General features: G+C 37.5%; 4 protein-coding genes and 1 long non-coding RNA gene across 7 annotated transcripts; 3 read left to right on the forward strand and 2 right to left on the reverse strand.

The window, feature by feature from the left end:
* Positions 1–1,791: 1,791 nt before the first annotated feature.
* LOC126598664 (protein NRT1/ PTR FAMILY 4.6-like) lies at positions 1,792–4,622 on the forward strand. Its single transcript, XM_050265024.1, has 5 exons — positions 1,792–1,865; positions 1,948–2,053; positions 2,186–2,403; positions 2,774–3,214; positions 3,398–4,622. The coding sequence occupies exons 1-5, from the start codon at positions 1,863–1,865 to the stop codon at positions 4,385–4,387; spliced, it is 1,758 nt and encodes a 585-aa protein (XP_050120981.1). The 5' UTR covers positions 1,792–1,862; the 3' UTR covers positions 4,388–4,622.
* Positions 4,623–8,513: 3,891 nt separating this feature from the next.
* Positions 8,514–9,549, reverse strand: LOC126600802 (uncharacterized). Its single transcript, XM_050267458.1, has 2 exons — positions 9,225–9,549; positions 8,514–9,068 (listed from the first exon to the last, which is right to left on the reverse strand). Exons 1-2 carry the CDS (start codon positions 9,384–9,386, stop codon positions 8,625–8,627), a joined length of 606 nt encoding a protein of 201 aa, XP_050123415.1. The 5' UTR covers positions 9,387–9,549; the 3' UTR covers positions 8,514–8,624.
* Positions 9,550–10,436: 887 nt separating this feature from the next.
* Positions 10,437–15,039, forward strand: LOC126600963 (hypersensitive-induced response protein 1). 2 transcript variants are annotated; one of them, XM_050267654.1, is made up of 6 exons: positions 10,437–11,583; positions 13,411–13,618; positions 13,817–13,937; positions 14,058–14,149; positions 14,233–14,329; positions 14,440–15,039. In XM_050267654.1, the coding sequence occupies exons 1-6, from the start codon at positions 11,558–11,560 to the stop codon at positions 14,793–14,795; spliced, it is 900 nt and encodes a 299-aa protein (XP_050123611.1). In that variant the 5' UTR covers positions 10,437–11,557; the 3' UTR covers positions 14,796–15,039. The 2 variants fall into 2 exon arrangements, with proteins under 2 accessions (XP_050123611.1, XP_050123612.1); XM_050267655.1 differs by having other exon boundaries at positions 13,417–13,618.
* Positions 15,003–16,429, reverse strand: LOC126600964 (mitochondrial outer membrane protein porin of 36 kDa-like). 2 transcript variants are annotated; one of them, XM_050267657.1, is made up of 5 exons: positions 16,281–16,429; positions 16,098–16,184; positions 15,946–16,007; positions 15,569–15,798; positions 15,003–15,430 (listed from the first exon to the last, which is right to left on the reverse strand). In XM_050267657.1, the coding sequence occupies exons 1-5, from the start codon at positions 16,327–16,329 to the stop codon at positions 15,127–15,129; spliced, it is 732 nt and encodes a 243-aa protein (XP_050123614.1). In that variant the 5' UTR covers positions 16,330–16,429; the 3' UTR covers positions 15,003–15,126. The 2 variants fall into 2 exon arrangements, with proteins under 2 accessions (XP_050123614.1, XP_050123613.1); XM_050267656.1 differs by having other exon boundaries at positions 16,098–16,344.
* A 4,669-nt stretch (positions 16,430–21,098) lies between these two features.
* Positions 21,099–22,351, forward strand: LOC126600336 (uncharacterized). The gene is made up of 2 exons (XR_007615425.1): positions 21,099–21,473; positions 22,154–22,351. It is a non-coding gene; the product is annotated as an uncharacterized LOC126600336 (long non-coding RNA).
* Positions 22,352–22,410: the final 59 nt, after the last annotated feature.

The following is a 22,410-nucleotide window of genomic DNA, read 5'->3' on the forward strand; positions in this document are numbered from 1 at the left end:
TGATTTGGGAGTAGATAAAGAATTGATCCTTGGAGATTAGTTTAAGACACAATGGCCTCATCTGTCACACCGATTGGCACGCTGAGGACGGATCCAATTTTTTTTTTTTTTACTTCATGAGTCGACTTTGAATAATAAAATACGGTTTAACAAGCAATAACACTAGAATGTCAATACTTTTCTTAAACTTTGGTTAGTATAGTTAGTCGTTCAAACACATTACTTGACTCATCATATATTCATGAAATATGTTGCTACTATAGTATTACTCTAAAGTTATCAAATATGTTACATATCTTCCTTAGTTTGCTAAAATCTTCACTTGGGAAATACAAGTAAATATACAACTTAAAGGTCAGTTAATTATATTTCATATGTGTATATATTTGTGAGTAATGTTGTACATATATCTCTTCTTTAAACTTAGAAGTATGTAGAATTCTGTCTCCGAGTTTGTTTGTATGTGTGTGGTGGGGGGATGCCCCATTGAGCTTTAGTTGTCTCTGTCAAGGTTTTAAAAGATGCTAGGCATTAGTCAGGCAGCGGGCTGGGGCCTAGCGCCTAGACGGCTAGGTAGAGCCTAGGCGAGCTAGGCTGATTTAAGTAAATCTATTGTATTTCGTGTAAATAAGTGTTTGTTTATACTTAAAAATATATATAATTTCATCATAAACTAGAAAATAGAATGACATATATATTATGAAGTATTTGAACATGATGAAAATATGAGAAGCAAACATATAATGTGTGTTTATATAAGTGTTCAATAAGTCTCTTACAATTTATTGGAAACAATAAAATGCAAAAGGAAAGTTATCTATTTTCTATCTAAGTGAGTTGCAACATAGACAGGTGTCTAGGCGGGTCTGGGAGGTCTAGGTGGGTGCCTAGGCGGTCTAGGCGCATTTTCTTAATTTTTAAATGCCTAGGCATTAATCGGAGCAATGACCAACCGTCTAGCGCCTAGGTGGGGATTTTTAGAACAGTGGTCTCTGTACATGCACAACATGGTGGTATTAATCCATTCATTATAATTTTTAACACATGTATCTACTAATTTGAGCTATATCCCAAGTTAATTAAATATTAGCATCGTTGTTCACTCATATTATAACACGTGAATTAATAATTACACATATCAGCGTGACGATCATACACTAAGCAATTGTTCTTCATTAGGGTAAGCGATTTTGAATGGCGTGGATGTAGGGCATGCCCTGAAAAGCTACAGTATGGCTTTATCTTCTAGACCTTCAAGAACAACATCATGAGATTAAGACCCTCATTTATTTTGTCTATCCCACTTGCATTTAGTTTTGTACTCCATCTTGTGATATATGATATATCATTACATATCTTGACAAGAACAGGATGCATGTTTTGGTCAGACAAATCACCTAGCTCCACACTTGACTCCCAATTAATTTGCACATCATCTCTATCTCCCGTTTTTACAATCAGCTTCTTACACTTGTATACTGAGCATATTATGTGAATCAGCTTCAAAGCAGCAATGTTTATGTCAATTCAGAACATATTAGAAGATCAATATTACTTTAGTATTTGGACTGGGGGAGTATATTTGGCTCCCGTTTTACATTCACTTTCCCTTTTTTTCTCGAATTTTTGAGGGGTAGAAGCTGCCAACTCTATCGTTTAAAGGTTCAAAAGGTTGGGGAGAATGAGTAGTCCTTTTCCTGAAGTCTAGACCTTTCTCCTATAGTTCTACCACCACTTTCCCAGTCTATAAATATGGCCCCCTTCTATCACTGCCAACGTACTAGTGTTTTTTCGTGTCCACGCAGTCCAGTAACCCTTCCCCTTTCCTTTCCGAAAAAAGTCCAAGAAGCTTTGAAAACGAGATGGTGAGTTTCAAGTGAAGTTTTTTAACTTAGTCCTCGGTTTATTTACTGTTATATACTGACTTTGTTTCGGCTATGATTGTAGGATGAGGCGCGCCATTTGGACATATGGGTAGGCTACGTAGATTGGAGGAACCGACCTGCCAAACGAGGCTGTCATGGCGGCATGATTGCTGCTTCCTTCGTCTTAGGTTAGTAAGTGAGCCTTAGATCACTGAATCCGCAAGAACATTTTGTCAACTTTTGATAAGTTGCATATTTTAAATATATGGATGGAGAATGTGGCATGAATATTTCTAACTTTGTTGTGTTGCATACTTTAGTGGTGGAGATACTGGAGAACCTTGCTTTCCTGGCCAATGCAAGCAACCTTGTGCTATATCTTTCTAAATTCATGCATTTTACTCCATCCACTTCTGCCAACATTGTAACTGATTTCATGGGCACGGCCTTCCTCCTTGCTCTCCTTGGCGGCTTTCTAGCCGACGCTTTTTTCACCACCTATTGCATCTATTTGATAAGTGCTGCTATAGAATTCATGGTAAGTTTCCAACAAACATTCGGATCCTAACTCCCTCTGCCATCCATCACTTCATAAAATCGGGTTTTAACAGTTTCATACTAAACCATCCTCAATAATTGCGCTCGAAAGCATTTCGTTTTAAATTGCTGTCACAGATCAGCAGCAAGGGTTATGTAAGAAAATCCTTGTTGGCGATGTGGGACTCACGATTCAAATATCAACGTAGCCGCGTATAATGCTATTTGTCCAACATTAAGAAATTAATTTTTCAACTTAAGCATAATACATATTAAATACAAAGACCATTATCGGTATTGTTTTGTTGTATAACGATATCTTTATACACAGATGAGACTAGACTCATTACTAATTTCGACTGATGGAGCAGGGCCTACTGATTCTCACAATCCAAGCTCAGATACCATCACTAAAACCACCACCCTGCGTTTCAGTGAGCACCAAAAGTCCATGCCAAGAAGCTCATGGCGCAAGAACAGCGATGTTATTTGCAGGCCTCTATCTGGTGGCGCTCGGAGTTGGAGGAATAAAAGGCTCTCTTCCACCACACGGGGCTGAGCAGTTCGACGAGACAACACAACAAGGCAGGAAGCAGAGATCTGCATTCTTCAACTACTATGTTTTCTGTCTCTCTTGTGGCGCTCTTGTTGCTACTACTTTCGTAGTGTGGATCGAAGACAACAAAGGCTGGCAATGGGGTTTAGGGATTTCGACCGCAACAATACTCATCTCCATACCACTCTTCCTCCTCGGATCTCCGAAATACAGGACTAAAATTCCTTCAGGAAGTCCAATTACAACCATTTTCAAGGTATAAATTCTGAGAAAAATCGTTATATCTTTTTGACAGGGCGATATTCTAATTTACTATAGTTTTTTTGGAACTTGACTAACTGGTTTAATCCACATGTGCAAAACAGGTCTTTAGATAAAACAATTTCAATTTGCATCGTCTGATTGTTGCTAAACAAAGCTGCATTGTTTTATCCAACAGGTTCTAGCTGCAGCAATTTGGAATGCCTGCAAAGCTAGAAAACCGAGCAACACTGTCACGAATATGCTTGTGACCCCATCTTGTATGAATGAGCCTATTGAGGGAGACGAGCAGACGTGTCAAACTCCAACCGAAAGCCTCAAGTTCCTTAACTTAGCAGTGACTACTAGGCCTGTCCATCCAATGCTGCAATGTACTGTAAAGCAAGTTGAAGAGGTTAAAATAGTGCTAAGAATTCTCCCTATACTAATGTCTACGGTAATGTTAAACTGCTGCCTTGCTCAACTCTCCACGTTCTCGGTGCAACAAGCTGCCACAATGAATACTAATCTCGGAACCTTTAAGGTTCCACCCGCTTCTCTCCCGGTCTTCCCTGTCCTCTTCATCATGATCCTTGCCCCCATCTACAACCACGCAATCCTCCCATTTGCGAGAAAATTAACCAACACTGAAATGGGGATCACTCATTTACAAAGAATTGGAACTGGACTAGTGTTTTCAATCATTGCCATGGCGGTGGCTGCTCTGGTGGAAATCAAGCGGAAGAACGTCGCAACTAAACACGGTCTATTAGACTCCACCGAACCTCTGCCCATCACATTCCTTTGGGTGGCTTTGCAGTACTTGTTTCTCGGCTCTGCGGATCTTTTCACATTGGCCGGCATGATGGAGTTTTTCTTCACAGAAGCTCCAATGAGCATGAGATCATTGGCCACGGCACTCTCTTGGACCTCACTCGCCATTGGATACTACCTCAGCTCCGTGCTCGTGTCCATAGTCAACGGCATCACGGGCAAATATAGGCACACACCGTGGCTAGTTGGCAACAACTTGAATCACTATCACCTTGAGAGGTTCTACTGGTTGATGTGTGTCTTAAGTGGACTCAACTTTCTGTACTATCTCCTATGGGCGAGCCGCTACGAATACAGATCAATGGGGTCTGAAGATCACTCGAAGGAAAATCAAAATCAAATCCTCAAGAATTAAACAGAGTTCCATGACCTATCATATAATATATGTATATGTGTGAGTGGTATCAATATATTTATGATTCAATATTGCAAATGTACTATCTCTCAAGGTTTCGGCTTGCTTTGAGAATCGAAAAGATGTGAACTTGCGCTGGTTTCTTTATCAAATCAATTGAACTTGTGTCCCACTGTTGAGTGATTTCCAGTAAATAAAATTTCCAACTAATTTGTTGGAGAATTTGATTACCAAATGTGACAGACCGAGTAAGGCATGTTATAGTACAGAAGCTGCTTACTTGAGCACCAACTAATTTGATCAAACAAGATAATATCCTCAGATTAAAAAATCAAAATCTTATTTTGGGTCCGTAATCATACCGTAAAATGAAATTCAAGTTTTCTTTTTCTTCAGAAAAACGGAAATCTAATAGACAAACGGGTTGTGGATCGAAAAACCTCAAATAACAGAAGGGGTGTGCTATACACACACCCATTTTTACTTCTGACACACCCTTTGTTAATTTCTATCATCTGATCTTCTTCAATTCATTTGATCCGACGGTTAAAAATTAGAAGGGTGTGTGAGAAGTAAAAAAAGTGTGTGAATATCACACCCCATAACAGAACTACTCAACAACCGTTACCAAGCCACGAGAGCAATAAATCATGTAGAGATCAGTCCACAACAGCCAGATTTTGATACCGCTCACCGGAGATGGCAGCTTTCATGACCTGTTCGCGGTCAACATCCCCGTCAATGTCCAAGAAGCACTCGACAAAGTCCTCGGAGTTCCCACTCATAGCGGTCACCCCAACATTCTCGTCGCATCTTAGGTCCCAAAACACTGTGGAACCACATCCCCGTACCCTTTCTCCTTAAAATTTCTCTGTATAGCCTCCTAATCGGTCCAGCTACGGCCGGAAGCATCATCGAAGTCTTGGTCACTGGTGAACACATACAACTTCTTGATCATTTGCTCTGGCTTCATGTTCGCATTCACTGCCACTTCCAAAATCACATCAAATACCTTTTGAAAATTAGCGTTACGGTGCCAGCCCTCATTGTCCATCCTCCTCATAAACCTGCACTTGGATTTAAGATCATCGCCTTGTACTGAAAGTAGCTGAGGGTTTCCCCTAAAAGTGAAGACCTTTCCTTTCCACGTCAATTTCAGTTAAACCTAAGCTATACTAGATGTTCATTGCATTCGATGTAATTTGGATTGAAATGAAGAATTTGACCCTTTCATGTGATAGTCCAGTGAGTTTGTTTAACGGAACACCAACAGAAGTTTGGGTTTAGTGCATTAATTAAAGTTTGAAAAGGCATAAATGTTTGGTCAAAACAATGTAAAATTTAAGCAACTTATTATTAGTGTCACATTGATACATATTATTATTAGCATTGTTCTAAAAATCCCCGCCTAACGCCGTCTAGACGCTAGGTGACTGGCCATCGTCCCGATTAATGTCTAGGTGTTTGAAAATTAAGAAATGGCGCCTAGACCTGTTGAGGCACCCGCCTAGATTGCGACTCAATTAGACAAACAATATATAACTTTAATTTTGCATTTTATTTTTTTAATAAATTGTAAGAAGCTTGTTGCATACTTAAATAAACATATACTATATATTTGGTCCCCATGCTTTCATTATGTTCAAATCAATGGCGGATTCAGGATTTTAAATTCGGGGGGGGGGGGGGGGGTTCCATTAATAAAGGTAAAAAAATTTATAGACAAAATTAACATTGAAAAGTTAAATATAATACATTTCATTAAAAAAAATCATACGCAAAACAACATTACAAACTATAAAATCCTAATTTGAGCGTCCACGACGGGGTTTCATATTCTGAAAATGTTTTATGATAGCTTCATTACCAATACATGAAAAAACATTTTTCTCAATGTAAACAACTAAGCTGTTACTCAACCATCTTTCTCAATGAACAAATGGATGATGCTATTGGCTTTGGCTTGAAAAATCTCTTCATATTTTTTATTTCTAAGCTACACATTTAACAAAAACAAAAAAAAAAATCCAAACATGTACCAATTGTTAAAAAGGGTCTTATTTTCTTTCTTCTCCGCGCTTGGTTTAGACAGACTAGACGGATTTAAGTAAATTTATTATATACCTTTAGTATTTTGGTGAATTTAAGGTATAAGATAAAAGTTCAAATAATTACAAGTTCATATTAATTTACATAATATTTTTAGAGATTATATTGAATTTTAAGACAAATAAGTGTGTTAAATATGTGGGTGTAGAAAGCAAAATGAGGCACTGGAAGCATAAAGAGGGGAGCCACACCAATTAGCAAAAATACACCTAGGGACAAACAACCCATTTTCTTTTTTGGAAAGATCAGCTTGATGTTAGCTGTCCAAACGTGATTGGACCAATTAAAAAATAATTAAATGGGAAAGTTTGAGGGTGGTCATGTGGGAATGAAAGGATGAGAGAGAAACTCATTTAATCATCTTCTTCCTCCTTTTGGTCTTGGCAAGAACAGAATCAGCAAAACTCAGAAAATACAGAACACACTGTATAGACCTCATGTTTGAGTACGAGGGTCCCTAAAAAATTTCTAGCAAAGATTTAGAATCGCCGAGGGGTCCTGGGACCTTCCAGGTCCCACTGTAGATCTGCCACTGGTTCAAATATTTCATAATATATATATATATATATATATCATTCTATTTTGTAGTTTATGATGAAATTATATATATTTTAAGTATAAATAGACATTTATTTACACGAAATATAATAAATTTACTTAACTCCGCTTAGTCCACCTAGGCACCCGTCTAAGCATTAGGCCCTAGCCCACTGCCCGACTAGCTCCTAGCGTCTTTTAAAATCTGGGTTATTAGCACTAATTATGTGATGAAATGTTGAAGAGAACTGAAATTCTAAACACAAAGTACGCAGCTGTTTCCTCTAACCCAATAAAAACAAAGGGCTTCCGCCGTCTTCTGGCTTTCATGAATTCAACAGCTCCTCTTTCCTGCTGCTGCTCGGCTTTCTTCTGTAGAAATGTCATAATCAAATGCATATGTCAATATCCTCTTCCTCGTTTTCTTTGCGTCTATGTTGTCAGGGCCTTCTACAATATCATAGAGAACCCTGCGATGGTCACGACACTGCGCTAGCGTTTTGCGGTGGTTCTGGTGGAGCCAAAATGCCGCCGTATCCAGCATTCCTGTCTAAGCCATTGGCCCTTAGGTTGCAGATGAGCTCGAGTGTGATTAGAGGATTGTGAGACCAGACAACCGAGATGAGTTCTACTTGCCCTGGTTTCTTCATCAATTTCAATTAAGAAGTGGACTGATTTATTTTATTTTTCAACGAATTTGGTTGAGTTGGAGAAGAAAATAAGAGAACTACTGACTAAACAGATTGACATAGAAAAGATGCTTATTTGGGCACCAAGCATTTTCTTACTCGGACGCAACAGATTTACATCTCTCCTAATTTTTCGATCAAGTAATGCTAAACAGACCAAATTTTTAAACCAAATTTTATAAATCATATGACGTGGTTGTTAATGAATTAATTATATCCACCAAAACATAAACCAATAAGATAGAATCCGGAAGTGTCAGGAACGATCACTCCGATTCCTTCACTCTGAGGGTGAGCAAGTATTTCGCAAAAATACGCTGAGTTTTCAATGAATTGGTTGGAGAAATAAACACCAGTTACCTGCATTTCAACGAGCAGCAACAAGTCCACACCAGCAGCAGAGACGGGCAAATTGTGCAGACTGCAAACATATGCATTCTTCAACTACTATTATGCCTTCAGTCTCACTCATCGGACTATAGCTGCTACTGGTTTTCCTGCCGCGAGTCCAACTGCAACTATTAGGCCAAAACAATTTAAATTTGCAAAGCCTGAACCTGCATAAGCAAAACAAACCGCCTTTGTTCGCGTCCTCAATGCTCTCCGCTGCAGCAATTCAGGATAGTGCTAGGCTGCTGCTGCATTGTTCAATTCTCCACATTCTCAGTGCAACAAGCATCCACCATAAATATCAAGCTTTCAGTAAGAATTTCACCAAAACTTACATTCATTTCATACAAAAACAACACAAGCACTGATTCATTTGTATTTACCTCGACGCGAAACGAACAATTTCAGAACAGTTATCAATCCATTTCTCTAATTTAGTATATCACGTACATAATTCTCAATTTTATCCTACCAAAAGGAGAAAATTTGAAAAACAAAAACAAGTGAAAAACTTAATCAGCTTCTTGCAAACCATCCAACACAACTGACCCAACTAACAAACCAGCAGCGCCGGCCCCAAGCACACCAGCCACCACAGCCTGCGCTGCCACCAGCGCTGCCGAGTCATCCGGTATAACCACGACTGCCACCACAGCTGCCACCAAAATGGGCAGAGCCGCCGAGGCCAACGCAGCGGGGGAGAATCCAGCCACCTTCTCGAGCAGGCTGAGCAGCCCGAGCTCCTCCGCCTTGGAAAACAGCCCCAATTTTTCAATCGACGACAGGGTGACCCCGAGCTCCTCCGCCTTGGACAAAAGCCCCGCCTTCTCGACGTTGCTGAGGACCTTCCGCTTCTCCAGCTTCTTGAAGACGTCGACTTCCACTTCCTCCGCCCCTTCGTAGAAGATTCCCGCTCCGTACCACTTCTTCTCCCAGCCGCTGTCGAGCTTGTTCACCTGGAAATTTACGAAATTCACATTTTCTCAGCAAACAAACAAAAGGGTTTTGTAAATTAACCAAAAAACAAAATGGTATTCGTAATTTTAAATAAAAATACTTTCTTGGCAGCCAAACAGAAATTCGTATTACAGAGCAAGAGTGGACGTAATTACCTTCTTTTGGGGCGCCATGGAAACGATTGTTGATGATCGAGATTTGGCGGGGAAGGTGCGGGGAGCGCCAGAGATGGAATTGAAGTGGGGTTTGGAGGAGAGGAAGTTTCTGGTGTGGTTGAGATTACAGGTAGCTGAAGATGCTGCAGCAGTGACCGCCATTGATGATGTGTATCGAAGCTCTGGCTCCCTGTGTGTTTGATTGTCTGTGTGTGCTGGACTGACACGTGGGATGACAGAGAAAGAGAGAGGGGAAGTAAGAAGGGGAAGGTTTGTATCTGGTAATCTAACGTCACTGTGTACCTGCCAATCAAATTGACGAAATGTGATAGCTTTATCTTTCCAAATTCCATGTCCCAATTAATTACAAGAAATTATTTCCAAAAAAGATGGGAAAATTAGGATGATAAATAGATCGTGTTTGTTGTATTTATGTTATTTTTATATCAAATTTGTTAATGAGTTTTTAACTTCAAACTCAAACTCGATCCGTTATAATTAACGGGTTACATGATCTAATATGTTTACCCCTTATGGAGAATAAATTACTTTAATAAATAATCAAATAAAAAACCTTCAAACTAAATTACTAAATATTAACCTCTAAATTCGTAACTTGCATTTGATTAAATAAGACAACTACAATCATTTTACTAATTACTACATCTACATGCCACATAAGTTCAGATAGATAAGTGTATTCAATTGAGGATTTGAGAGATTTATAGATTGTTCAGATAGATAAGTGTATTCAATTGAGGATTTGAGAGATTTATAGATTTATAAATTCATGAAATTTTGTGGAGTTTAATTGCTTTATAAAGATTTTATTTAAAATTTTGATTCAATTTCTTAGAAATCTCATTGGAATATATGAGATTTGTGGATGCTTAAAATACACTACGAAATCTCTCCAATTCCTCAACTTTTTTCAAATTCTTTAAAATCAAATTCTAAATGAATACACTTGAAATGTTATAAACTTATTTAAAATTATAATTGAATACATCTGAATTTCAAAGGATTTTAATAAACTATTTTAAAATATTGATTGAATACATATTGAATTTTAGAGAATTACTTAAAATTCTGATTGAATACACTTAAATTCATTAAAAGAATTAAAATCATTCAAAATTTTAATTGAATATACCCCTAAGCTTAGGCTATATATATATAATTTTTTTTTTTTGACAAAGGATTAAGTTAGAGGTCGCACTTGGTGCGATGGCAAGTGCCTTCCCCCATGATCGGTAGGTCTCGGGTTCGAGACTTGGGAGCAGCCTCTCCATAAATGGGGGTAAGGCTAGCCGACATTCACCTCTCCCAGACCCTGCGTAAAGCGGGAGCCTTGTGCACTGGGTACGACCTTTATTTCTTCTTCTTTCTCTCAATCCCCATTGTGTAGCAAGATAAATTCTTCTTCAGGTCTTGATCAGAGTTGACTTTAGTGGTGTTGTGATGAGGGATGAAGGTTTCCTGACGACACATACTTGAGAGCATCTTCAAAGGAGATGCCAAAATCTACATATCAGCTATAACAGTAAAAAAAAACCACACTAATATTCTCCAACTGAAGTGTCAAATCCTATGTGGCGATGATATGAATTGGCAGCAAAAGAGGTTGCTGTCAAATTTGACTGCAGCTTCAAATGTTTTTTTATTAATTATTAAATGTATTTTATTAAATTTTAATTAGTTTTATCATTTATTATAATTAATGTTGAGTTGACCGATGCAATTTTCCTACTTTTTTCTTTTTTTCAATCAAGGAAGGTGAACAAATTACTGATTAAACTTTAAATGTTATTTATTAAATTTTAATTAGTTTAATAATTTATTTTATAAAATAATAAAATAATAATTTAATTTGACATCTCGGTTGGAGAACAAAACTTTAAAAGATGTCAAAGTGCCACATAAGCTGTTAAAATTTAAAATTTATGTTCAAAATTTGAATATCTCATTTGGAGATGGTCTGAGATTCCTTTAATTTGATTATAGGTAGGAACAAGATAAGAGTCCTTAATGACTCAGAGTGTTAAATCTTCAACCCCCAGTGTCATTTTTCTACGAACAAAGGTTTAGGTAAATAGTCCAATGGAGATTGAGAGAAAGAAGAGGAATAAACAGACTGAAAAAATATAAATTCATTGAAAAATAATGGTAAATGCTTACCAATAATCCAAATAGGGGAGCGTCGATGAACCTTTGGCATATGAGAATTAGTTGAGATTGTGGTAGTCCACACTAACATGAAAAAAACTGGAGTGAAAAAATATGGCGTGAAAGAATTGGCGTAGAAGAAGAAACAAGAGAAAAAGCAGGACTGAATGGGGAAGGAAGGAGAAGACTCCTTGTATGCCACAATCACTATTTAATTCTAGTTTTTTTTTTAATTATTGATTTATTAAATGGTTTTTAATTTAAATTAAATGCTGATTAATTTAAATGATGTAGCTGTCCACATAAGGTGGTATATAAATGTGGTATAAAAACATGGTAAGAATAACATTACTGTTTTGTTATTGAATTGCAACATGGGTTTTGGAAATGTAATCAACGGAATAGTAATAATTGATATAAGGTGAAAGTTTCAATTTTTCTGTATATATGTGAAGCCTATGAAACAAATGTGAAATGTGCAATGTGGGTTAGGCTAGTTGGTCGTGACAGTGTGTACCCGAGTTTGAATATCTCTCATGTAGTTTAAAATATTGCATTAATTATAAAAAAAAAAAGATGGAGAAACAAATGCAGTCCATATGTCGTTTTCGTGGTTAATAAGGTCAAAGAGTGTTAGATCTTAGCTGTGACACTGACAATGAATGATGGGGGAGTGGAATGTATTCATTTGATACATGTGCGTCTGTTCTTGTTCTTTGATTTTGTATACTAAGTTATCTCTTGGTTGTATCTTGATGAATACTATGTACTGCTGCCAATGTTTGCTATTTAAACACCTTTTACGATGTTTCTGAGGCTTGTTCTGCAGTAAACTAGTTTGTTTTATGTAGGAATTTGCAATTTTTAAATGTTAATTTTTATTTTGTTTGGGATTTAATTGTGTGAAGTTGTTGTTACAGCTCATAGTATTAAGTGTTCTTCGTTATATACCTAGTGGCGAATTATCGGTATCTAATTCATTGATTTTGTAAGTTTTCATTGTATTTGTGCCAGAGTGGTATAACCTGAAACTTGAGATTTAGAAGTCTATACTGTCAGAGTCTATATATATCTTACATTCTTACCTTGTTTGGGTCATCTCATTCCTATCTTTCTTCCTTCTTCCCTTCCTCTCTTGTTGTTCTCCTCTGTTAGTAGTCTCTCCTTTCTCTCTCTCTCTCTCTCTCTCAAGGTGAACAAATAGTTTTGGGGGTGTCTGTGTTCTTGTTCTCGGTATTTTAAAATGTGTTTTGCATCTAAAACATCTTTTTTATACAACCTACTTGGAATCTAGGATGGTGTTATGAAAGATCAACTTGAATTATGTCCATGTTTCAATCATGCCTCAGTTCTGTTGTCTCTTTTGCTTGACTTATGAGTTTTAAATCTCTCTAGCTCATGCCTAATCACGTAGAGAGAGAAACACTAGTATTATTGTCTTTGATGACTTTGAAGTTAGTGGGTTCTTGATATGGATTATTGGTCTTGAACTTGTGATCTATGTAGTTTCTTGTATACTTCTGCTACTTGTTTAATTAGGTATTGTGAAGTATAAAAAACTCAAAAGCCTTGAATAATCAGCTAGAAAGAATTTTCTGTAAAGTGGGATTGGATATCTTTAATTTATATTGATTGACTTCCTCTCGTTTTACTTTTTTATAATGTTGCTTGATTCTTCTGAAAGTAAATTTGTTTGAGGAAATCGTTACAACAACTTTATATTAATTTATATCTATCCGAATCTTAGATTAATTACGCAGGAAGCTTGATACTTTTTTTTTTCTTCTTTATACCCGCTATTTGATTGAACAGTATTCTTGTGTTGAAATTTTATTAACTTCGACCAGGCAACTATATTACCAATATCTAGTAATTTTTCATGATTTTTGTTCTTCTTATACGAAGATTTCTAACGCTGTTGAAAATCTGAAATCATGATTGTTACTGTATAATCCTTTTTCCTTTCCTATAAATTGTTTGTTTCCAGCAAATTCCTGACTTGCGTATATCTTTCTTGGAGGTACAGTAGTGAAGAGAACATGGGTAATTTATTCTGTTGTGTACAAGTTGATCAATCCACAGTAGCTATAAGGGAGAGATTTGGAAAGTTTGTGGAAGTTCTTGAGCCAGGATGTCATTACCTGCCTTGGTTTCTTGGGCATCAGCTTGCTGGCCATCTCTCTCTTCGTTTGCAGCAATTGGACGTGCGCTGTGAGACCAAGACAAAGGTGTGTCAACTTTCATTAGTGGAGATGACTTAATCCGTAGCATTTGTGCTCATTGCATTTCTTCTAGTTGAATATTGGACACTTTCATTCTCCAAAGTTTTTTCGGACAAGAAACTGAATTTGCTGTCTCATTGCATGTTTTTTTATTTCAAGTTCTTTATATGTGAAACTTGAAATATTTTGTAATATACTTTTCAGGACAACGTATTTGTTAACGTCGTTGCATCTATTCAATATCGTGCTCTAGCAAACAAAGCAGATGATGCTTTCTACAAACTCAGCAACACAAGGTCTCAAATCCAGGCCTATGTCTTTGATGGTATAAACTAAATATCCCTCTTAATAAATCAGATATATGCAACTTTTGGATACACGTATATTAGTTTTTTTAATCAGAAGTATTTATAGCTAACTGAATTTTCCTTTTCCATTTCCGCAGTGATTAGAGCTAGTGTTCCAAAGCTGAATCTGGATGCTGCTTTTGAGCAAAAGAATGAAATTGCAAAAGCGGTGGAAAATGAGCTCGAAAAAGTAATGTGGCAAAGCAAAAGTCATAGAATACTGTGGTCTCTAAATACAACTTGATTTTAACCAAGTTGCTTTTCGTGCTGCAGGCTATGTCTGCTTATGGTTATGAGATTGTACAAACGCTCATTGTTGACATAGAACCAGATGAGCATGTGAAACGGGCAATGAATGAAATCAATGCTGGTATGAGTCTTATTCTCGATGATTATGCAGTTCCTTTAACGTATTTTATTGTTCTACATATGTGATATGTTCGGTTTCAATTGTTTTACTGTATTTTCTCTATTTTTTAGCTGCAAGAATGAGGGTGGCAGCTAATGAAAAGGCAGAGGCTGAGAAGATTTTGCAAATTAAACGAGCTGAGGGTGAGGCTGAGTCAAAGTATCTCTCTGGGCTGGGTATAGCTCGCCAGCGTCAAGCAATTGTAGATGGTTTGAGAGATAGTGTGCTGGGGTTTTCCGTCAATGTTCCAGGGACAACCTCAAAGGATGTCATGGACATGGTCCTTGTCACGCAGTATTTTGACACCATGAAGGAAATTGGCGCTGCCTCTAAATCCTCTGCCGTGTTTATTCCCCATGGACCTGGTGCTGTACGCGATGTTGCTTCTCAGATTCGTGATGGACTTCTTCAGGGTTCTCACCAGTAGTAGGGTTCTTCTACAAGCTTTTTGTTGCTCATCTGCAGGAACTTCTTTTGGGTCATTGCGGCGTGCTTTATTTGTTTTTAGTTTTCTTTTTGTGGTTTAATTGTTTAATATTATATGTGAGCATTTACAATTTCTGGTGAGCGTATAATGATCTTATACAATAAGAGTATTCTTCGTGTATTAACTTGAATCATGTACAGTTTCACCTTTTACAGACGACTCTAAAAGCGTTTTTATTTGTTTAGTGCATGAATTTCTTCATAGAAACATATCGCAATTTTACTCTTTTTCGCAATCTGATCATTTGACTTTGCTTACAAATTAGATTATTTCACAGCCTAACAGAAAGAGAGAGTCCAAATCTTGGACTTCTCTGTACGCCCATAAAATCCACTTCTCCGGACATAGACAGGAACAATTTCTGCCAAAACCCTTGCCGTATAAGAACGCCAACATTCCCGTGTGTGCTAACTCGAGCCTTCGCCAGTGTAGATGGAAAAAACGCGTGCTGGGCACCAACAGCAAGGGCACTATCGTTGGTTGAAAACCGGTGCTTCAACTCTGCTCCAAGGGCTGTGTTGCTCAGGGGGTTGACCATGGTGAAGCATGAAGCTTTTACAGTGTCAAGCTTGTCCCTGCATATTCAAAAAGTTACATATGCTGCTTTTGTGTGTGCATGTGTGTTTGTGTGTGCGCGTGTGTGTATATGTGTGTGTGTGTGTATATAATTTGTAAACATTCTCTCTTCTCCAAGCTCTCACAGGATTGCTCACAAGGATAAGGAAGCAGAAACAAAGTCACTGTTCAAGCTGAAACCGGCACTGAATTTTGCTAATGCTCCCGCAGATATGTCGAAGGCAAGGTCGGTTCCAATGGAGCACACAGAACTGCCTCCTATCACTGCAGAAAAGAGTGCAACCGGTTCACACATTTTCAGCGGATTTCTTTTCAACCCGATTCCTCCAGCAATCTCGGCAACACCATTTTCGTATTGCAGTTCCATCTGTCACAACATTAAAGACTATTGATCTAGATTCTAGAGCAACATCAAGGTGAAAAATAGTTCAAATGGAAAAGCACGGAGAATCGCAGGATGACTACTTTAGAGTGCTAATAACAATCCTGACAGAAAATGATGGGAAATTTTTACCTGGCCATAATCCGGCACGTTAAAACTGAAAAGGGTGCTGAGTCCAGGAGCAATCAAATTAACTGCACATCAAACCGTCGCGAAAAAATGAGTTTCAACGCAGTTTCATACTTTGACAGAAGAAGCAAATCACAGAGATCAGTCAGACTAACCTTTGCACGAGATGTCACTGATCCAGTTGAAGTCTTTGGATTCAAACCGAATTGGCAGTTCATGAACATAGTCCTTGTAGAGAAGATCTGATAAAAAATACAAGAAAATGTTTAGGATTGATAGAAAGGGAAAGAGGAGGCAAAGAGAAGAAGGAAGAACTGGGTGTGCAGAGTAAATTGAACCTCTGGCATCCTTGCCAATGTTGTAGCGCACACCCGAAGTGTTACTCATTGCTTGTTACTGAACTGGGTGTGCAGAGTAAAATTATATAATGTGGGGTGCTTTGCATGGGGATTTAGTGAGGAAGTTTCCTTGCTGGTGAGAAAGTAATACATAAAAGTACTATGTTGTGACAAGAGTGGAAATTCTCTGTGGTGGATCGTTTGCTATGAAAGGTCGTTATCCAAATGATGACGCTTCAAAGATGTTGACTTCAAAACGGAAAGGAAGAGCGGGGAAATAGTTGAAACTCAGGTCATTACAAATTAGATAATAAGACTTCGTGTGTACGAGGACCACTTCAATTATAAACTTTGATAATACCTATATAGAACCGCTCTTCTAAGGTTCTCATTTTGATGACCTATGAGGACCTTTTTCATACAAGTCATCAGATTAATTTTATGGTAGATTAAGCTATTAATTTCAATAATCTTTGTTACACTGAAAGAGAAGAATTTTGCAAGGTGATTAAATTAAAAAAAAAATCTCAAAATTTCATATGAAAAAGGGTTCACACGTTCAAGAAGAATGGGATCCCAATTCTCGAAACCACACAATCTCAATTTGTTTCGTGCTTTGTAACTAATTGGGTTTGAATATTATTATAAAAGATTGGAAGAAATTAGATGTGTAAAGTTATTAGGATTTTATGCAATTGAGTTTGCAGGGTTTAGATATTCGATGAGGAGACTGTTTTGCAAATGAAAGAAATTCGACATGACATGAAACATTCTTTTCTTTTCTTATTTATTTTTTTACTTATTTTTTGTTTCTGTGTAACAAAAATTATTTAAGCTAGTAGCTTAATAGTATTAATATGATGGCTTATCTAAAAAAATACTTCGCATATCCTCAAAATGAGTACTTTAGAAGAGTAGCTCTCTAAACCAGCTTGAGAAATGCAGTGAAATTTAGCTAACCCACCGGACCATTTGGGTTAAATCACATTAGCTCGTGACCAGTTTGGTTCAGGTTCGTGCGCATCCAACAATTGACATTTAAGTGGAATCATTATGTAGTATTCTGTAATAAACAAATAAATAAATTTGTTTAATGACGCTATGAAGTGTCAATAACAATTTTTTATATCATAACTAAATCAAGTTCCCTATATTAAAACTGAATAAGTGACAACTTTAAAAATAGTGCAAATTGTTAAATATAAATTTCTAGTTACATGGAAGTTTACAAAAACAAAAATTAGGTGTACAATGTTTCACATATATAAATGGTGGTACTATCCGCACACCCTTTATAATATTTCGCACACATCCCTATTAATATATGTTTTATTGATTATTTTTAATTCTTTATGTTCGGCGATCAGAAATTAAGAAGGATGTGTAGAATATAAAAAAAATTGTAGCTACCACTGCTCTATATAAAACACTAAACTTCCTTACAAATTTGAAGCATCTCCAAGTCTTATTGCAAAAAAGTCTCAATAGAACGGGCACTAGGCAATTTCCTTGTTTCTTTGCCACCAATGCCAGCTAGCTAGCTAGGTTTTACCTTTGAGACTTCGTTTTCTTCTCCTCCTTTTCAGGATCACCATCTCTATCCTCCTCCTAACCTTCACGTTCCTTGGTCTTCTTGTCTTCATTCTTTTTCTATTATGTTTCATCTTCTCCATCCTCGTGTTTTTCCGTCTTCTCATTCTCATCCTTCTCACCGTTGCCTTTTTCCTTTTTAGAGCTGTCATGTTTTTCTAACAAAGTCGTCTTTCCCATATTAAACACAACAAATGTTGCAAACCGGGAGCTTCCTCCGATCAAAATCGAAAATGTGGTGAATTTTGAAGATGATTGAGAGGAGGAAGAGCAAGCCTAAGAATCTATCCTCCAACTCTCGCCCTCTCATGCAGTTTATTAATTTCAACGCAACAAAATCGTCCTCCTAATTATCACTGGCTAGCAAACAATCATTTTAACGAGAAATATTACTGCCACTCAAATACTTACATGAAAATAAAAATAGACCAATAATTTTAATACTCATCTTTCAAATTATACACGAGCATCTTCACGTGTAGATCAAATTTTAAGATATTAATTTTAAAATAGACCACTCTTTTCAACTTAGCACAGTTGTTTGGCTTTGTAATTTGTCACACCCTCAATAATGTGGCACCTAAAAAAATGCTCTTATATATATAGTTCGCTTCCTCCCTTCCACTACATTAACCGGTCGGACAAGCTCGACAACCGCCGGAAGAAGTTCAGGCTCGCCGGCTGCATAGGCTCCCGGAACATGGGGTGGCGGAAGTAGTAAAATCCCAAGGCCACGGCAACCATTTCTGGTGGCACTGCAGATAAAACCACAATGATTGCCAGGCACACTCCAATGAACAACTGTGTGGCCTTGGGTCCCTCCAACTCACCAATGCTTGGGCCCTTTCTCCTTGGGTTGCAAAATCACCCAAACGGTCTGGACCCGGGCTGCCAGCATCCGGGTCGTATCGGACCCTAGCTTGGTACACTGTCGAATCCCTCATCAAGCTCATCCGGGTCGACCGTATTCGCTTGTGAAAGCCGGATATCCGTTGCAGGCCTTGTTAGTAGATTTGGTTGAGGAGCAGAGGCAAATGCACACTAGGATTTGGGTGGTCTCACGACTATTCGTAGTTCAGAAGATACAAATGTAAATGTCTTTTAAGGACTCTCCGAATGTTTTATACAAATTTTTCTGTATCTATCAAGTGATTGATGTAATACATGCTAGTATCTTGACATGTTGCGTTGAAAACACTCGACATTTCTATAAATATCACTCATCAAGTATTTGACGAAATGCCTTAATAAATAAACAGAAATTTTTTTTGCCCTCTTTGCACTCTGTTTTTATCTAAAAATTTTAGACCTTTAACCCTGAGACCACTCAAAATTCAAATCTTGAATGTGCCATTGTTAAGAGGTAAATGGTAATGGAGAGAAGCGAATGTTTTTTGGTAGGTTTGGGGTGGGGGAGAGATTAGATTCCATTCTCACTTTACATCCCCCTCTTTATTTTCTCTGTTTTTCCCCCTATTTTTATAATGTATTTTTTTTTATGCATGCTTTTGTTTAAGACGAGCCTTGCATACCAATTAAAAATACATTCAGTCCAAACGAATTTGGGATCACCACAATGGAAAAAAGGAAAACATAAAACCGATGTTTCTAGCATAACAATAAACGACAATGATATAAATTAATAACACTACGTAATAGTGTAACGAATTCAATATTAACAGTTGTATCGAATTGAGCATATCAACCTGAGTGGGTGTGTGGTCTCATGGTCATTGGTGGATATATGCCATGCATGGTAGTAGTAGTGTGGATAAGGCACATGATTCCAATTCCAAAGCCAAAGTATCCTTTTAGTGGAAAAGCAGGAACATTTTGAAAAGTGTTTACTTCCAAATAAAATTTCAGAAACCATGCTTCGTTATTCAAAGAAGAGCAGCAAGTGCCAGGGCCGGTCCTGAGTTTTTGGGTGCCCAGTGCAAAAGCTCAAAATGTGCCCTTTTTAATACGGAAACATATGTTAAAAAAAAAAATTTAACAAGGGCTAGAACCCAGTCGAAGCTAGGGGGTTAGGCCCTCACGCCCAAATTATATTACTTGAGAAAATATACAACGGGGGGACATAGTACCTAAACCCCGACAATCAAAAATACAATCATATACAACCAATATAATCATCATCAACATTTAAATCCACATCACCACCATTTTCATGGTCTTGAGACTCATCACCAACATTTTCTTCTAAATCACTACCATTTTCATGATCATGAGACTCCCCAACAACATTTTGTGACTCTTCACCAACATCATTTTCTCTCAAATTTTTAACTGACTCATTATTTGTAGAGAAAAATTTATTAACAGATCCTCTTAAACTTTCGGCAATTTCGTTATCCTTTACCTTTTTTTTTCCTTTTCATATTACCAGAGAGTTGTTTCCTAAAAGACATGGCTTCGATAATTTGTTTGCAAAAATTACCTACACATGATATAACAAAAATATTCTATCAAAATTATCATTCCAACACATATTATATATTATAAAAACATTAACACAAAGTTTAACATATTATAAAAATTGAACCTAAAAATTGGGTTTGAAATGAAATGAAATAATTAAATTAGTCAAGAATTCAATTCATCAACAACAATTCTATACATCAATTATCATATAATTCTATATCACTTGCAAAATTTTATATTAGATTATGAATTGATAATTCAAATTTTAAAAATTAATTTACCTCAAAACTCAAAGGGGTTGGTGGTGAGTGAATGCTCTTGCACTTGAGCAGCCAATGCCCAATGTTCTGTGATTGCTGTCTGCCTGCGTGCAACAGCTTGCTGTTGATCTTTTGGCTGTAATGGGGACCGAGTGGGAAAGGGTTGTAAAATGGGTTGTAAAACGGGAAAGGGTTGTAATTGGCTGTAATTGGAAAGGGTTGTAAAATGGGAAAGGGTTGTAATTGGCTGTAATTGGCTGTAATTGGGAAAGGGTTGTAAAATGGGAACCAAGTGGTCCCTCTAATAGTCTAATGTCTGATTTTTTTTTTTTGGCTGTAATTCCCAAAACTTGGACCGAGTCCCCAAATCCCAACACACGGACCGAGTGGTCCCAAAATGACACGCCCCGATCCCGATGTCCTAGGGACAAAGAGATGATCACGTGCTGGCCGACACCCGAAGGGTGACGAAAGCCATTTATTGAGTGAAAGGGCTTAAAGCCCGGTCCTTGTGTGAGGCCTTAAGGCCTTTGTGGTTTGTGTGTGTGTGTGTGTGTTTAAGTGCATGCGTACGTGTGTGTATATGCATGCTTGCATGCATGTGCATGCCGTGCATGTGTGTTTGTGTGGTGCGTGTGTGTGTTTGGGCTTAGGCCCAAACCACCCATTTTCACCCTAAACCCTTTATAACCCAAATCCTTTAAAACCCTAAACCCATCCAATTCCAAATTCCCTATTTTATTTAATTCAAACCCTTCTTAGGGTAATTCGACGTTCTGGATCCGTTTCCAACGTCCGTTTTCCCAAATTCAATCGCTATTATATAGTTTTATTAATTGGACCCTTTATGTGCTTAGGGGCAATATTGGTGACGTTTTCTTGTTCGTTAGTTTGCATGGCTCTTCGGCGGCTAAGTACTGTGAGTGGACCCCTTCTAAAATGCATGTTTTATAGTAGAAATGCATACATGAAAAGCATGATTTGATGATTACGTTTTATGAAACGTTTTGTGAGATAACATGCTTATTGAGGCTACTTTAAATTATTACTATTTTTCCTATAATCCATGTTCTTATAGAATATCTGATGGATGACGATATGATATTTAGAACATGTTTCGAACACCTCTTTATAGTATAGATGATAGATGACTTTATACTATGAAGTTGTTTTTCAATATATATATGTTCAATGGTTTCGTACTTACCTAGTGGTCCTTTCCGCTACGGGACGTAGGGATAAATTTCGGTCCGTCCTGGGCGACGGTTTGGTGTTGGCATAGGGCCTGGAGTGTGTTTCCTCTGGCTATTTAGCACAGAGACGGGGAGCCGGCATGGGGCCTGAAGTGTATTTTCCTCTGACTGTCTACTCAGAGATGGGGAGCCGGCATGGGGCCTGGGGGTTATCGGACAATTCACTAGTGATTATTATATATACAAGTTATGATTTGAGACACTGCACATCATGCTAGGTTTCGGAAAACCTATGTTTATCATTATATATGTGTTTTCATAAAACTTGGGGGTTAGTACATTGATAACTGTTTTGTTATATTTATATCAAATTGGTCCACTCATGTTTGTTTTGCGCCCCCTTCAGGATTTAGGATCGAGGCATACAATCCCGGCATCCAGGCACTTCCGCATCGGTATCTTCGAGTCCTCTCGGTGTAGGACCCACTTCTGTGTTCATTCAATTTTTATATTAATTCTTTTAATGTTCTAGATTAGATGTGTGCTCTGAACACGTTCCTTAAATACATATTCTTTATTCTCTTATATTTATAAGTCTTATCTATCCCTTGTTGTCAGCATTTGCACTCAATAAATGGCTTTCGTCACCCTTCGGGTGTCGGC

Source organism: Malus sylvestris, chromosome 14 (genome assembly GCF_916048215.2).
Source record: "Malus sylvestris chromosome 14, drMalSylv7.2, whole genome shotgun sequence".
In the NCBI taxonomy this organism is placed as follows: Eukaryota; Viridiplantae; Streptophyta; class Magnoliopsida; order Rosales; family Rosaceae; genus Malus; species Malus sylvestris.

Excerpts from the sequence above, each read along its gene's own strand:
- LOC126598664 (XM_050265024.1), top strand. Across the intron at positions 2,054-2,185 it reads TGCTGCTTCCTTCGTCTTAG|TGGTGGAGATACTGGAGAAC; the intron begins GTTAGTAAGTGA and ends TGCATACTTTAG. Across the intron at positions 2,404-2,773 it reads GTGCTGCTATAGAATTCATG|GGCCTACTGATTCTCACAAT; the intron begins GTAAGTTTCCAA and ends CTGATGGAGCAG.
- LOC126600963 (XM_050267654.1), top strand. The coding sequence starts at position 11,558 with ATGGGGAAGGAAGGAGAAGACTCCTT. Across the intron at positions 11,584-13,410 it reads AAGGAAGGAGAAGACTCCTT|GTACAGTAGTGAAGAGAACA; the intron begins GTATGCCACAAT and ends TCTTTCTTGGAG. Across the intron at positions 14,330-14,439 it reads AATGAATGAAATCAATGCTG|CTGCAAGAATGAGGGTGGCA; the intron begins GTATGAGTCTTA and ends TCTATTTTTTAG.
- LOC126600802 (XM_050267458.1), bottom strand. The coding sequence starts at position 9,386 with ATGGCGGTCACTGCTGCAGCATCTTCAGCTACCTGTAATCTCAACCAC. Across the intron at positions 9,069-9,224 it reads CCATGGCGCCCCAAAAGAAG|GTGAACAAGCTCGACAGCGG; the intron begins GTAATTACGTCC and ends GTAAATTTCCAG.
- LOC126600964 (XM_050267656.1), bottom strand. The coding sequence starts at position 16,329 with ATGAGTAACACTTCGGGTGTGCGCTACAACATTGGCAAGGATGCCAGA. Across the intron at positions 15,799-15,945 it reads ACGTGCCGGATTATGGCCAG|ATGGAACTGCAATACGAAAA; the intron begins GTAAAAATTTCC and ends ATGTTGTGACAG. Across the intron at positions 15,431-15,568 it reads GTTTCTGCTTCCTTATCCTT|GGACAAGCTTGACACTGTAA; the intron begins GTGAGCAATCCT and ends TTGAATATGCAG.